The sequence below is a fragment of the Lethenteron reissneri genome, chromosome 52 (assembly GCF_015708825.2).
Source record: "Lethenteron reissneri isolate LAM-NWPU_2019-01 chromosome 52, ASM1570882v1, whole genome shotgun sequence".
In the NCBI taxonomy this organism is placed as follows: domain Eukaryota; kingdom Metazoa; phylum Chordata; class Hyperoartia; order Petromyzontiformes; family Petromyzontidae; genus Lethenteron; species Lethenteron reissneri.
The window spans coordinates 4,500,264-4,514,471 of NC_083830.1; the positions used below are offsets into that span (position 1 = coordinate 4,500,264).

The window sequence follows — 14,208 nt, forward strand, 5'->3', positions numbered from 1 at the left end:
TATATTTTGCAAGTTGTACGCATTTAATTTACATCGCTTGCTATAATGGCTATGTAATCGGCAAATTAAATTAATTTAATCAGTGTATTTCTTTAGTAAAAACTCGCCCCTACTAAAGAGGACATTGCAATACCTTTAGTCTAAATTAAATTAAGATAGTCCTACTTACAAAATCAAGACGCACGTAAAAATATCAAAATCGGGAGATGGGCAGCGTATTCACCATTTATGTCACGAGTTCTTTACCGAATGGGACCTTTTTTCCAGAAAAAAAGTACGAAAAAACAAGAATAGATTTTACCTTTTCTGGCAATTAAACAGTTGTGTTAAGATGTTCAAAGACCATATAGAAACCTTTTGCAAGGAATCAATTCTGCATTAACGACATGTACTTGTGGTGAGCATGCAAACAAACATGCTCTGATAATATGTGCATTGCCTTTGAAACTAATGAGCCTACACCAGAGACAGCCTTCTTTAGGGCCTAGTCTCACCAGTGTCGGACCAAAGAACGCCAAAAGGCAAACCGTATAATGCTCTGACAAACCCAAGGCATCATTGCAACAAATAAATGGGACCAATTGGATGTCTCCCGATTCATAATTGATTGTTATGGATATCTGCTGTGCGATTAACGCCGATTCTTCCATCCTTCTGCAATCGTGAGTACGTCGCCTAAGAGCTACTGTGGGTGAATGTGACACGATCAGCGCGGTTGGCTACGTACTGTGCGAAAGAAGTTCAACATGTACATCTCTACACTACGCTATGCTACGTATTGAAGATGTCCCTTTTGATCTCTGCTGCGTATTTCTCGCCAACCGCTGCGCTCTGCTGTACGTGCGCAGGTGCGAGTGCGTGCTTGCAGAGTTCCTCAAGGAAATTAAGAAGAACCCGGCCAATGTGAAGTACAGCAACATGGCCAACATTGTGCTCGTGCACTGCCAAGCCTCCGGTGAGTGAACTCATCGCAGCCGATGCCGTTTGAACACAATTCACGCGTGACTTCTTCCCCAAACTTTGTACCCAGACCCGATTAAAGTCCAGGTCAATTCCATTTGCTCGCGTGCAGCAAACACAGCCACTACTACTGGCCACTGCCACTGCAGCCGCCCCCCCACCCCGCACATTTGATCGCACTCATTACACACAAAGTGCTTGCCGCAAATCAACCACAGTACCTCGCTGATCCTCGTCAAAGAGCTTAAACCATCGCCACGTGGACTCCAGTCATCCTCGCAGCAGCAGCAGCTTTTGGCTGGCCAACGAACAAAGGCGGTCACCGCATTGCCGCTCTTTCAGATGCGCGTCAGCGGCCGTCTGGAATGCTCTTCCGATATTAGGAAGCCACTGGAGCTGTGTAAATCTATATTGAAATCTAAAATGAAAACTCGTTTGTTTAGGACTGCTTTTTTGTGTTCAGTTGTCCTTCCCCTGCACCTCGGATGAGCACGGTTGGTTACGTACGGTGCAAAAGAAGTTTAACATACATAGACAGTGTCTGCTTATTTATTGTCTCCACAACGACGCTCGTGATGATTTTTTTAGAGTCGGGTGCTCGCGCAGCAAGCGCTCTTCGCGCCGGATGCTCCGGCCGGCCGTAAAAAAAAAAAAAACGTGGCCGCGGTGTTACGTTTGTCCCCATCTCGCGTCCTATTCAGACGAGCTCACCCAGCTGACGGCCATGACGTGGATCCGGGAGTTTGTGCAGCTCGCGGGCCGCCTCATGCTGCCCTTCGCTGCGGGAGTCCTTAACGCCGTGCTGCCCTGCCTGGGCAACGACGACCCCAAGAGGAAGAGTATCCTCCTCCTGCTGCCCCCCGTTTAACACTGGCCCATGACAGCTTGGCCACGGTAATAATAATAATGATATCTGAAACTAAATTACAGGGACTGTTCTGCTTACGAACGGGTTAGGTTCCAGAGGTTTGTTCGTAAGTCGATTTGTTCGTAAGTCCAAATTTACTGCCGTCGATTCCAAACACGTTGTACGGCATGTGCACGTAACACGGGGAATGGCTTTAACAGCTGTATAATCTCCTGTAGACGTAGATGCCACTGGTTCTTCATGTTCTACAGATGTAGATGCCACCACCGCCATCTATTGAACTTACGACTCTCGGTCCGAACGGGCAACTGGACATCCGGACAAGTTTGTTCGTATCTCTGAAAGTTCATAAGTCGAATGTTCATAAGTAGAGGAGTCCCTGTAATGGCATGCCCCTCTTCACCAAGAGACCCCCCCCCCCAAACACACAGCATCATATTTGCACAGCTCCCCTTACCTACCGCACTGTGTAATCAGCTACCACCTCCCCCCCCCCCCCCCCCCCCCAAAGCTGATGGTACGACCCACGAGGAGGAGAAAGTCTAAGGATTACTACTATTTTACTATTTTTTATTTTACGAGGTCAAGCCCAGCGAGCTGTATTGCTCTTTTTCAGAAGCGACCTGACGATTACAAATGATCGGGCAACGAAGTGACTTGTCACGTGGAAATTTATAGCAGCCAAATTTACACGAAACGGGTGATGTTGATTCTAAATATGGAGGCAAAAAAAAACGCAGAACCCAGAGAAAAATCCACGTGACCAAGGGGAGATAGACTTGCAAACTCCAAAAATATTTCGCGTCAGGGCCGGGATAGAACTCACGACCTCCTGCGTACCAGGCGAGGTGGTTAACATCTCGCCACCGTGGCATCCATAATAATCGTAATCACGTGGCGTGGCCCAGCTGCAGCGCCATTGGCCACTTGCTGCGGAAGTTTCGCAGTTCGGATCCAGCAGGCCGCTCTGGTGAATACTGTGGGCGCATGAACCGTGACATTGTTCAAAGAAGGATAGGCCACCGGTGTGCCGGTGTCGTGGTCCTAATTTTGAAAAATGTACTTAATCCGGATTACACATGACGGTCGTCATGTCCCTTGCTTCGAAAACTTGACAGGACGTCCACTTGAAAAGGTGTCGTGAGGCGTTCCTGGGTTAACAAGCACAGCAATCATTTGGATTTATAAAGCCACTTAAATACACAATAATCTGAAGGTGCCACACAGAGAAATCGTTTACTCAAAATCGGCACACGTGTGACGTGCGTAGGTAATGTTATGGATACGTTGAGTTTTTAGGGTACAGGGAAGACCGGTCGCCAGAGGTGGGGTTATACTCTGTAATGTTATAGTTGTTGCCATTTTATCTTATTCGCAGTGTGCTGGGATATGTAACTAAAACTCCAGCTTGTGGTTAAGCCAAGTCCATCTTCAATTGGAGCAGGCCATCCTGCTTTGGCAATGACGTTGCTGTACTGCCATTAAAAAAAAAATATATACGATATTTAATCACTCCGTTTTGTTTATCACGTATAAACTATAATATAAACACCTCCAACCTGACCATTTACGTCAAAAGGCCAAGATCCGACCAGACAGCCGACGTCATAATTTGAAGGTTGCGTAGCCAGTAGTCATGCAACGATGGTGGGTCAACATTTTGCATCCCGTGGCTGGAACCGTTGGCCCAACCTAGCTCACGCATCCATCACATTTTTGATACTTGTGGATAATAAAATAATAAAATAACACGTTGGGTCAACGTTTAGGCAATTTTTTCATTTGAAGGTTGTGTACCCAGTATGCATGCAGCGTTGCGTCAACGTTGGCATCCTGTGGCTGGAACCGTCGGCCCAACGTTGACCCAACGTTGCGTCCCACCTGGATATATGCCGCTCATGTTTGTTGCATTCGCGCCACCGTTGGGATTCTGAGCTCGTCCCCAAGACATCAAGGAGGCGGCAAGTGCGTGTAACCTGAGCCTCATGAGGCTGGTGCTGCCTGAGGATGACCTGGATGCCGTGCCACCCTCGCCCGTGTCCCCTTCTCTCGCGGCTCAAGCCGGCACCGGTGACGTCCTGCAGCCGCGGCCTGAAGGTACGGTCGTGCGATGCCAGCCAGCGGCATGCCGCCCCTCTCTCTCATGTGGTCTTTTGCCTTTTTCCGGATTTATTTCCTAATCGTGCATTCGACGTCGTGGTCACGCGAGACGAAGAGTCCGTTAGGAACACTTTGTTAGACACAAAGTCGGAGTAGTCGGCTTTCACGAGCAATATCCATAATAAAGGGATTTTTTACGGGTTAGATTGCGTAAATATAAACGTGTCGTTGAACCCGCCACCACCCGACAAGGCCAATTGGTAAGGTTTGTCACGTAAACAAAACGTTACTACTTCAGCACACCGGTGTGTCGGAGAGTAAACCCACAAGATTTACAATTTGAGTACGACGTTTTGCTGGCGATTACAACAACCAGCTTCATGCGATAGCCAGAATTTTCAATAAGTCTTCCTGTTTTCGTCTTAAATAGGGGGATGCTCGTTTCTTTGCAGAATGGCCCATAGAAGTAGAGTTTACGGAACCGCTCCTGAAATCTTTTTATCGAAACACGAAGCGGTAGGCACTTTGCCTTGTGCCCTGCTACAGAGAGGAAATATCGTCGCGGGACCAACCGACACATTTTTAATTCTCCGAATCGGAACTTAGCGAAATGAGGTCGTATCTTAATCGCCACATTTGGTTGCGAGCATTGGCGAGTGGAAAGATAAAAATTTTTATCGGCGCTTGACAACGGTGGAGGGTCTTGCCACGTAAACTTTGGCCAGATTAATTATTGCGTGGCCTCGCCCAGAAATAAATTCTGAATCGGGTTTTCCGACACGTTTGGGGATGCGAGGGGGGGCAGCGATGGTCAAGTGGAGATTCTTTTTGTTTGACCGAGAGAAAACTCAAGAGGCCAGGAGGAGTCTCATTCGCAAGAGGTGATCTCGGGTCGCAAAAATTATAAAAGCAAAAAAATAAAAAATTTAAGCAAGAGCATCGAAGCACAAAAGCTGTGACCTTGCTCCTGCCGTGTGCCCATCTCCAGCCAGCCTGGAGGAGTCCCAGGAGAGCGCACCGGAGGCGTCAACAGAGGTTGACATGGAATCGTGAGTACATTTCTTTTGCGCGTGTGTTTGTGTGTTTGTGTGTGTGTTTAGTTTGTCGTTACATTTTATGTTTAATTCGTAGTTTCGTGGTAATAAATTAAAGGTGGAGGGGTTACCAGCCCCTCGCACCCGTCCAGAGCCCCCGTTTAGCCACTGTGGTGGTCACAGATGCCATGAGGGGAGAGGGCCAATGGGCATTGGCCCTCCCCCCACAGCAATGTCCACGACAGAGTTGCCCGTCCGGCACCGTGAGGAGGTAGGGGGTTGTTTTGCCGGACTTGCCGATGACTGGTACCAGCGGTGTCAAGATCGGCCTCTGTGGAGGAGGCTCGTGAAGGACGCTACTGGGCAGTTGGAGGCAGTCGCCCTCCAACAACAACGGAGGGCGGAGGAGCGATGCTCACAACAACGAGTGGAGCGCCGGGTGGCTAAAGCACAGCAAGTTGGCACAGTAGGGGGCACAGGTGGTGCATCAGCCAGTCATCTCGGTCATCTCAGTCAGTCGACCCGTGGCACCTGCTGGGTCTGCCCCGTGACCTCCTGCCAGCGGGCGTTCGACACTTCACGTGGCCTCAAGGTGCACTTGGCCTGGCACAAGCATCGTGATGACATCACCGCCACTTAGTGGCGAATGGCGGTTGTTGTTGTTAGTTTGTCGTCCCCACCCCCCCGCCACGTACCTTCGATCAGCACGGTTGGCTACGTACGGTGCGAAAGAAATTCGGCGTACATACAAGATGCCGCTGTGAGGGTGTTTGTACTCGGACTCTTTTACCCAGGAATACTCGATGTCTCTGGATAAAAGAAATAATTCTAGATTTATCGGGTCCATGTGAACAAGCGCATTGCAGACAAGTCCTGCAGTGTGTTTTGCCATTAGATTATGGTACAGGATAGCGAATTGTGAAACCCTGGCAATGTTCGAGACAATTTTGTGATTTTTCCAAATGTGACAAATGGGAACCGCAAACTCCTGCGCGGTGGTGGCGCTTGATGTTCGAAGAGTAGGGGTGCAATGATTCATACCAATTCTTTAAATTCTTGGCGGTGTTTCGATTCAAGAATCGACTGTTTCATGTTTAGTTTTTTACCGTCTCTATTTGCAGTTTTTCTTTTGTTCCGTCTCGTTTTATTTGTACGTATATTGAACTTCTTCGCAACCGTATGTAGACAACCGTGCTAATCGGAGGTGCGGGGGAAGGACAACAAACTAAACACAAAAAGCAGTTCTAAAGACATACGCTTTCAATCTAGATGATTTAAAAGTGCATAGCTCCAGTGGCTCTCAAATATCGGAAGTAAGGGCGTTCCAGATGGCTTCAGAAGAGCATCTAAAAGCACGCGCGATGCGGTGACGACCGTCTTTGTTCGATGGCCAGCCAAAATCCGCTGCTGCGTGGATGACCGGAGTTCGCGTGATAAATGCTATGAAACCGCATCGTGTGAACCGAAAGCACGCGAGTTGATTAAACAAACAGTTGAGCCATATCCCCTCCGTGCGCTTTGACATACCCCCCCCCCCCCGACAGCTTGGCCGTGAGGTTGGACCTGGACAGCATCGTCAACGTCCTGGCTCACCACCTGACCCACGACTCCATGCTCACTCGCATCGCCGTCCTCAAGTGGATCTACAGCCTATACACGAAAACGCCGAGGAAGGCAAGTAGCCCCACTGCCGGGCGGGGGGGTGGGGGAAACCGACAATCGGTGCGACGTTTGTGGTGTTACGTTGTATGTACGTTGTATGTACGTTGTTTCCCTTCTACGTGACTTTACCGAAAGAACCAAGAATATGAATCCCTGCAGTCACGAAAAGCTTTAAATCGAAAAATGTTGTAGTAACGTTCTTACCCCGTGCCACTACTGGACATCTGTGAAAGAGAGCTTTTACAGCTTAATCGGATTCCTCCAGTTGAAATAAATATGCTGATTCTGAACTCGTACGGAGCACACAGACTGTGCTCGGTTTTGGCGTCGTGTTGCCTCGTTGAGCGACGCGTCTCTGTGCTTCGAGGCGTGCGCAGATGTTCCGTCACACGGAGCGGCTCTTCCCGGTGCTGCTCAAGACGCTGTCGGACGACTCGGATGAGGTGAGCGAGCCTTCATGCATTTAATCGGTGGGCTTCTCAACCCTCGAATGTACAGACTAAGGTCAAGCGAATTTACGTTGTGATGCCGCCGCCGCCGCTGCTGCTTCCTGGCGGTGGTGTGCGCGACGCACGCCTAACGTGAAACTCGACGCGTTCGCCAGTAACGCCGTGCGTGTGTGTGGCCTTTAAGAATAAAAGTATAGCATAGGCCGGGCATGGTGCACCTCGTGTGCCGTGCCGTCCTTCAAGGCTGCTACTCGCTCGTACTTGTGTACGTACGTTGAACTTTTTTCGCACCGTACATACCCAACCGTGCTCATCGGAGGTGTGGGGTAAGGGCAACACAGTTCTAAAGAAATGACTTTTCAATTGAGATTTAAAACCGCATAGCTCCAGTCGCATCCTAACATCGGAAGGAAGAGCGTATGTACGTATGTATGTTGTCTGTAAAAGCTATACGGGGCGGGTTCACCTTTGTCGTTGGCGCGCACAGGTGATCCTCAAGGACCTGGAGGTGTTGGCAGAGATTGCCTCGTCTCCGGCCGGCCAGCTTGCCGAGGCCTTGTCTGGCGACGGCGGCGGCAGCGCGATCTCGGGCACGGCGCCTGGCCTGCATGCGCCACCTCATCTCAGCACCAGCCCGGGCAGCTCCGCAGGTAATGCGTCCCATTGACATTTCAAACGGTGCACGGTTGTGTCATGGGACCTTTTTTGCCAGTATCAAAGTAAGACTAATAAGTACTGTGTGTGGTTAATGCGGACTTGATTCCTTAACACCTACTCTTTGGTTTTTTCGTTAAAGTCACGTCGGTAAAGTCACGTAGGTTTGTACCTACGTGACTTTACCGAAAGAACCAACGAGTATGGATTCCTGCAGTCACGAAAGCTTCAAATTCTTAACACCTCCTTTATTGGCAGGAAGGGTAAAAACCTCTTATTATGTTTCGCAGTGTATGTTTGCTCAACAAAAAGTTGTTGGTTAGGTAAGTATGCATACACCACTTAAAAATAATGAGGAGGGCCGGGCCGTTGCCCGAAACGTCACCTGTAAATTGTAAATTGGTAATGTATCGCTCGTTGCCTGCTCCAGGGCATGCGGAGGCACGTTTGCAATGCTTTTGCCAGCGCACACATGAACGATCGTCAGTCCAGTGAGACGTGTGACGATGTGAAACCGCACCGTGAGGGTATTCATCACCGTGGGTAACGCGGCGACCGTGGGTAACGCAAGAGTCACGATTGCATGGCAGTGATTGCTCTAAATTTGCCGTGTTCCATCAGCCTGCTGTGTACGTTGCATGCCAGCAGATGGCATCGTCAATTGCGGGATTCGAGCGCATCTTATTTACTGTGGGCACCGATGGCACGCACGCAGGGGCTTTGTTGAAATGGCAGTTCTCTTCAAATGAAACTGTTTTCATCTTTCCCACCACGTTGAGTTTCTCGAAAGTTAAACGAGAGTTCGTATGGATTTCCCAAGTCAGCCGTTTATTACTCCCTTTGCTTCTGGTTTAATTTGCGGTCCTTCACAGTGCATTCCGAATTCAAAATCAAAGTTGCATTTTGTTTTATCAACGGAAACTAGCCGTGTTGTTAAGCGGCTACGGTAATCTGCTACGTTGTATCGACGGCGATGTAATTTCTCCGGGTCTTTGTGGAGAGTTAAACCGATTGATTTCTGCAACCGCCATGGGAGCTGAGCTTCCACAACCCGAGCTGCAGGTTTTTTTTTTTTTTAAGCGGAGGAACAGATAGATACGAAGTTAACGCAGTATTTGCACATTTTTTTGGGTTCATTTATCGGTGCGTTGCGTTTTGGTACTGATATGCCGTTTCATGGCGAATCCCTGAAAGCTTCGACTTCACTGTGTCAGATGTAATAGGTCTGGTTTAGTTTGAAGGCGCCGGTGGGGGGGGGGGTCTCACACAGTGTGTTTCTCCCGGGCCCCACATCACCCAACTATGGACAGCCCTGCTCTGATGCGCGTTTTTTTTTCTGGTCGTAGTACCACCGTGTGTTTTTAGGCAAGATGTCCCGACCATTCGCTGCATGTTCCAGGAGCATTGTTTAGCCTTAAAAATATATATTTATCTTCTTGGTTCTTTCGGTAAAGTCACGTAGAAGGGAAATAATAAAAGATGAATCCCTGCAGTCACGAAAGCTTTCAATCGAAATTTAATATATATTTAAATGCAACCTCTTTTGAATGTTTAACTCACGAATGCTTAAGGTTAGAGAGTATTTGAATATGCAGTCGGCAACGTTTAGAATCTTCAGTCGAGCGAGGCTTTTCTCAACAGAGATGCCAAAAGCGTCAGTGTCAGCTGCTGGACCGGAGGAGGGGAGCGGTTCTTGTCTTCCACCAGGGCGGAGGGGAACCTCGCACAGTCCGGCTCTCCATTTCGAAAGACCGCTGGCGGCACGGTCCTCAATGAACTTTGGAATCACACGACCCCTTTGTGGGCATTGTGTGTGGAGTTTTGTGTGTTCTCCCCCCGTTCTGCATGGGTTTCCTCCAGCTTCTCCAATTTCCTCCCATAGCTAAAACAACAAAGACAACCCCCCCCCGCTCGATAGCATTTAACAGACTGTTGGGGCAAGTGCTGTTTGCGAGTCGCACCTACGAAGGCCGGCACGGCACACGAGGGGACGGGTGGCCAGCACCACGCCAGGCCGCTTTGTCTCCCGAGTGGAGATGTTTACACACCGCGCCAAGTACTCATTTGAGGCCGAGTTGACCTAGGGGAAGCCCAGGACCAGTTCAGATAGTTGTCATGAGCAGGAATCGATCTCGGGTCGCCGGGTTTGCAGCTCACCGTGTTAACCGCTGCACTCTTACGCTCTCACACACACACACGGCATAACACAGTGCATACAGAGCAGCTTCCAGCAGACAGCCTCGCTTTGTTGATGGCTACGTGCAGGAGCTTGCCTGCGCATGCCAAGTCATCCTGGCAACAGCCTTCGCGTAAGAACACAAAGATCGCATGCAATGTTAATACCTTCGATATTGAATACTAGAGGCGCTTATTGCGAGAATGCCTCTCTCTGTGAACACGTGGCCCAATAGCCTTGGACCAATTCACCGAATACGCCCCAAATCCTGTCTGATCTCGGAGCCTGAGCAGGTTCGAGCCTGGCGAAGACGTGCGTGGCTGAACCCACTAGGGCTTGCCAGGTGCTATAGGTGTCGGGGGAGGGAAGGGGCTGTGAAGTAGCCCAGGAAAAAAGTGTGGGTTTTTTTCCCCGAATACCCCCCCCCCCCCCAGGTTCAGTCCCACACGGCCGGCGTTGGTGTCTATGCATGCAGCCTGTAGTCTAGCACTGCAGGCAAAGGTTGGTGGATCATTGCACAGATGTTTTGTGAAACTCCCCTTCCGTGGGTGACGAGGAGGCGCTTATACCCTAGCTCGCCAAGAGAAGGCATACAACAAGTGGACTAATCGCCACCTGTTTTTCCATCTGTATAGGGCATAGAGCGTTGCCCCCTCCCTCCCGCATATGTAATGAACACGACTCGTCATTAATTGGCTGGAAAAAAAAACATCTAAAGGTAAGAACCAAATGCAGCGAGTCCCAAGGCTCAGTGTGACTGCTGGATAAATAAGTAATCATCTTTAATAATATTCCTTGGGTCTTTTTGGTAAAGTCACGTAGATAGAAAAAATAATAACAATAAAATAATACAAATAAAGTGAATTAAAAATAATAATAAAATGTATATCACGACGTTTCAATCGCAACACAAGCAATCGTCATCAGGAGAAAAAAAAGAGGTCTTTTTTTTACGATTGCTTGTGTTGCGATCGTAACGTCGTTATGTTTGATTCACTTTATTTTCATTTTTATTATTTAATTGTTATTCTTTGGGTATTTCGCTTAAGCCAGTTAAATATATTTATTGTTATTATTTTTTCTATCTCCGTGACTTTACCGAAAGACCCAAAGAACGTGAATTTCTGAAGTCACAAAATCTTTAAGTCAAGATGATCTTTAATAATATTATTAATATTATTTAATAGTGCATAAACACTCATTAATAGACTTGGCCAAGCATTCCAGTGCAGCAGGGGTGGGGTGGCTGGGTGAAGAAGAGTCCAAAGACCCAACAAGGCTTCTCTTTCTCAATAATTCTTGCCATTTTCATTCTTGTTTTCATTCCTGTTGGAACGGAAACGCTGCATTGGCATCTCGACACGGCCAGCACGTGCGTGTGGTTATTAAATAAATACTTGGAGGCGCGCGTAGAAAAAGATTAAACCATAAATCAGCCGGCAGCCTTCAGAGCGAGTACTTTGAAATGGAATTTTATTCTTCATTTGCGCTCATTGTAACAGGAAATTACCTCGTCGCGAACAAGTTGTGTAACCGTGTCAAACAACTGGAGTATTTATGTTTTCTGCGTCGGTAGGGTTTTCATAACTTGTAAAAGCCATCGTGCTCGGCTCGTAAATGTGGTAAATGATTTATTTTCTTGTCTTGATGTGGGCAGTCAAACTCTCTTTCAAAAGGCAACCAAAGGTAATGCAATCCATTGATGGTAATGTGCTTAACAGCAATGGCGTTTAAAGTTTTATATTTTTAAGGTGTTGTTTCAGGAAAACAAAGTGGACGTCGTGTGACATGGAGTTCAAATTTTTATGCCGAAGGCAGCTTTTTTTGTAGTTTTCGTCGGAAGCCATTCGCAGGCGTTGAAATTCGCCTGCGAATTCACAGCCCCCGATCGATAAATGTTTACTTGGCGAGAAATAAGCCGTTGTCAACACTGCGTATTGTTGTGCCCATTTCTATGGCTGTCTTACGTAAAATTACAAAAAAGGAAAAAATTTACAAAAAAGGTTTTTGGGCACCACAGTGACGAGATGTTAACTACCTCGCCTGGTATGCAGGAGGACATGGGTTCGATCCTGACCCTGATGCCTGTATATTTTCAGTTGGCATGTTTTCCCCGTGGTCGCGTGGAATTTTCTCCGGGTCCTTCGGTTTTTCCCTCCACATTTAGAATCAACATCCCGCATTTACATTATTTGGCTACTATATATTTCCACACGGTAAGCCACTTCGTCGAGCTATCATTTGTGGCCAGGTCACTTCTGAAAAAAGCTATATAGCTCAGCGGGCCTTACCTGGTAAAATATATTTTTGCTAAGTTTTAAACATAGTCTCCAAAGCGGCACTTCCCAGCGGCCGTAAAGCAATGGGCAACTGTCGCAAGGCTTTGTGGAACGCGCTTGCGAATGTTCACGCTCAACGTGAACTTGTTGCGTCAACGATTCTGCGAAGCTTCGAATGCCAACGTGCGCCGCCCACTCCTCCCACCCTCCGCCGACCCTCGGGTTTCCTTCCCCCACCGTCGCAGGCTCGGCAGCTTGGAAGGCCACAGACCGATCGCCGCTGTCTCCCTCCATGAACTCCTACTTCCATCGCTTCATGATCAAGCTGCTCCAGTGCTTTGGCACCGAGCCTCGACTCCTGGAGCATCGCGGAGCCTTCATCATCCGGTACCTCCGCCGTGAGCACGCGGCGAAAAACGTGTGCCCTTCTGCGGCACAGCTGACGATGCAGACACTGGAGCTATGCACTTTGAAATCTAGATTTAAATCTAGATTGAACTGCTTTTTGTGTTTAGTTTGTTGTCTTTCCCCCGCACCTCCGATGAGCACGGTTGGTTACGTACGGTGCGAAAGAAGTTCAACATACATGCACACGGCACAGCAGTCTCGCAGCACGTGCAGCGAGATCGCACGCCCTGCTAACCGCACAGCCACCATGTCCACACTCCAAATAATGAGACGCTCGCACGCGACTGACAATTTCACGACGATAAAACACTCCTTTCAGAATGGGCGTGGTGAGGATTAGATAATAGAGACGGAGTTGAAGTAATTGACGAGGAAATCGTTGCATTTTGAGAAAGTCATAGCTGCAGATGTCGAGCAGAGCGTGCTCTCGTCATCTCGTTTACTTTTAAGTGACAGCATCGATGGCTTTATTAAATTGACGGTGGCAGAGATCTCTGTCGAGGGTGCCATGTCTCCTTCTCAATGGTGGCATCTCTCCTGAACGCACTCGCACCACGGTATTTATCCCGTGGGGTGGAACCCTGAAGACAGAAACACGTTTATTTGCGTCTGTGTTCATCCCAAAGTGAAGTTCATGGTGATTAAGACAACTGTCGAATGTACGAATCGGCATGATTTTCAATGGCCCTAATTTGATTCAAATTAGTGTATTTATTTGGAGTCTTTGTGGGTGTAAATGAGTAAAATCTAATCAGTTGGAGGTAGATTTTGCTGAGTTATTCAAGCCACTGGAATACATTATTGCTATGTAGTTAAATGATATTTGTCCACGATGAATGTAATTTAAGTTTGTGACGGTTTTAGTCGAAAAGAATGTGGCCAAATAGCTGCTATTGGGTTAAATTCTTAGCAAGGCAGAAGGAGGAGAAAAGGGACTGCAATTTTCAGTCCTAAACCTAACAAGAGAACGAGTCCTCGTGAGCTGACAATGATGGCACTACTTACCCTGTAAGCATACAACATTGGGCCAAAGTTGGGATATGTTTGGAACCGTTGGGCCCACGCTGGGCCCAACATTCCACGTTTACTGCGTTCCTGTGCTTCGCCGTTAACATTTACCCTCTAACCCACCGGTGTGCTTGAAGTAGCAACCAAATCGGCACGTTCTGTTCCGCGTGACGAACCTTACGAATCGTCTGCATCGAGTGAACGTGGTGGGTTATACGACACGTTTGCGTTTTACGCTATCCAACCCGAAATAAACCTCGTCGTCAAGAACATCGTTCCCGAAAAGCCTAAAGCGTTGGATTCAAACTCTCTCGACATTTGCTCATCATGGCCCTCTCGCCTCTTCCTCTCAGCGACCAATCACCGGCATCGCCGTCACCGCCCTCCTCGTCGTCCCGACGTGTAGGGTTCCCCGTAAAAAAAAAAGAACAAGGCCGCTTTCGCCAACCCACATCTCCCTCCCTCTCCTCACCCCACCCGTTGCTTCGTTACTCTGATTTATTGCAAGGCCACAGTAGGGCTGCCTTGAGCGGTGACCCGAGAGGACGGGGGGCGTCTGGTTCCGCCTGCGGCCCCCCCCCCCCCCCCACCGTGTCACCTCCGCGGTTTG

General features: G+C 48.4%; 1 protein-coding gene across 1 annotated transcript in view; it reads left to right on the forward strand.

The window, feature by feature from the left end:
- The window catches only part of VAC14 (VAC14 component of PIKFYVE complex), a 48,782-nt gene that overhangs the window by 14,936 nt on the left and 19,638 nt on the right, over positions 1 to 14,208 (forward strand). The window contains exons 7-14 of the mRNA XM_061573498.1: positions 849 to 955; positions 1,662 to 1,799; positions 3,776 to 3,925; positions 4,917 to 4,977; positions 6,507 to 6,636; positions 7,002 to 7,067; positions 7,561 to 7,723; positions 12,428 to 12,569. Of these exons, the coding sequence (XP_061429482.1) occupies positions 849 to 955; positions 1,662 to 1,799; positions 3,776 to 3,925; positions 4,917 to 4,977; positions 6,507 to 6,636; positions 7,002 to 7,067; positions 7,561 to 7,723; positions 12,428 to 12,569 (957 nt within the window). The remainder of the gene's footprint in view (positions 1 to 848; positions 956 to 1,661; positions 1,800 to 3,775; positions 3,926 to 4,916; positions 4,978 to 6,506; positions 6,637 to 7,001; positions 7,068 to 7,560; positions 7,724 to 12,427; positions 12,570 to 14,208) is intronic.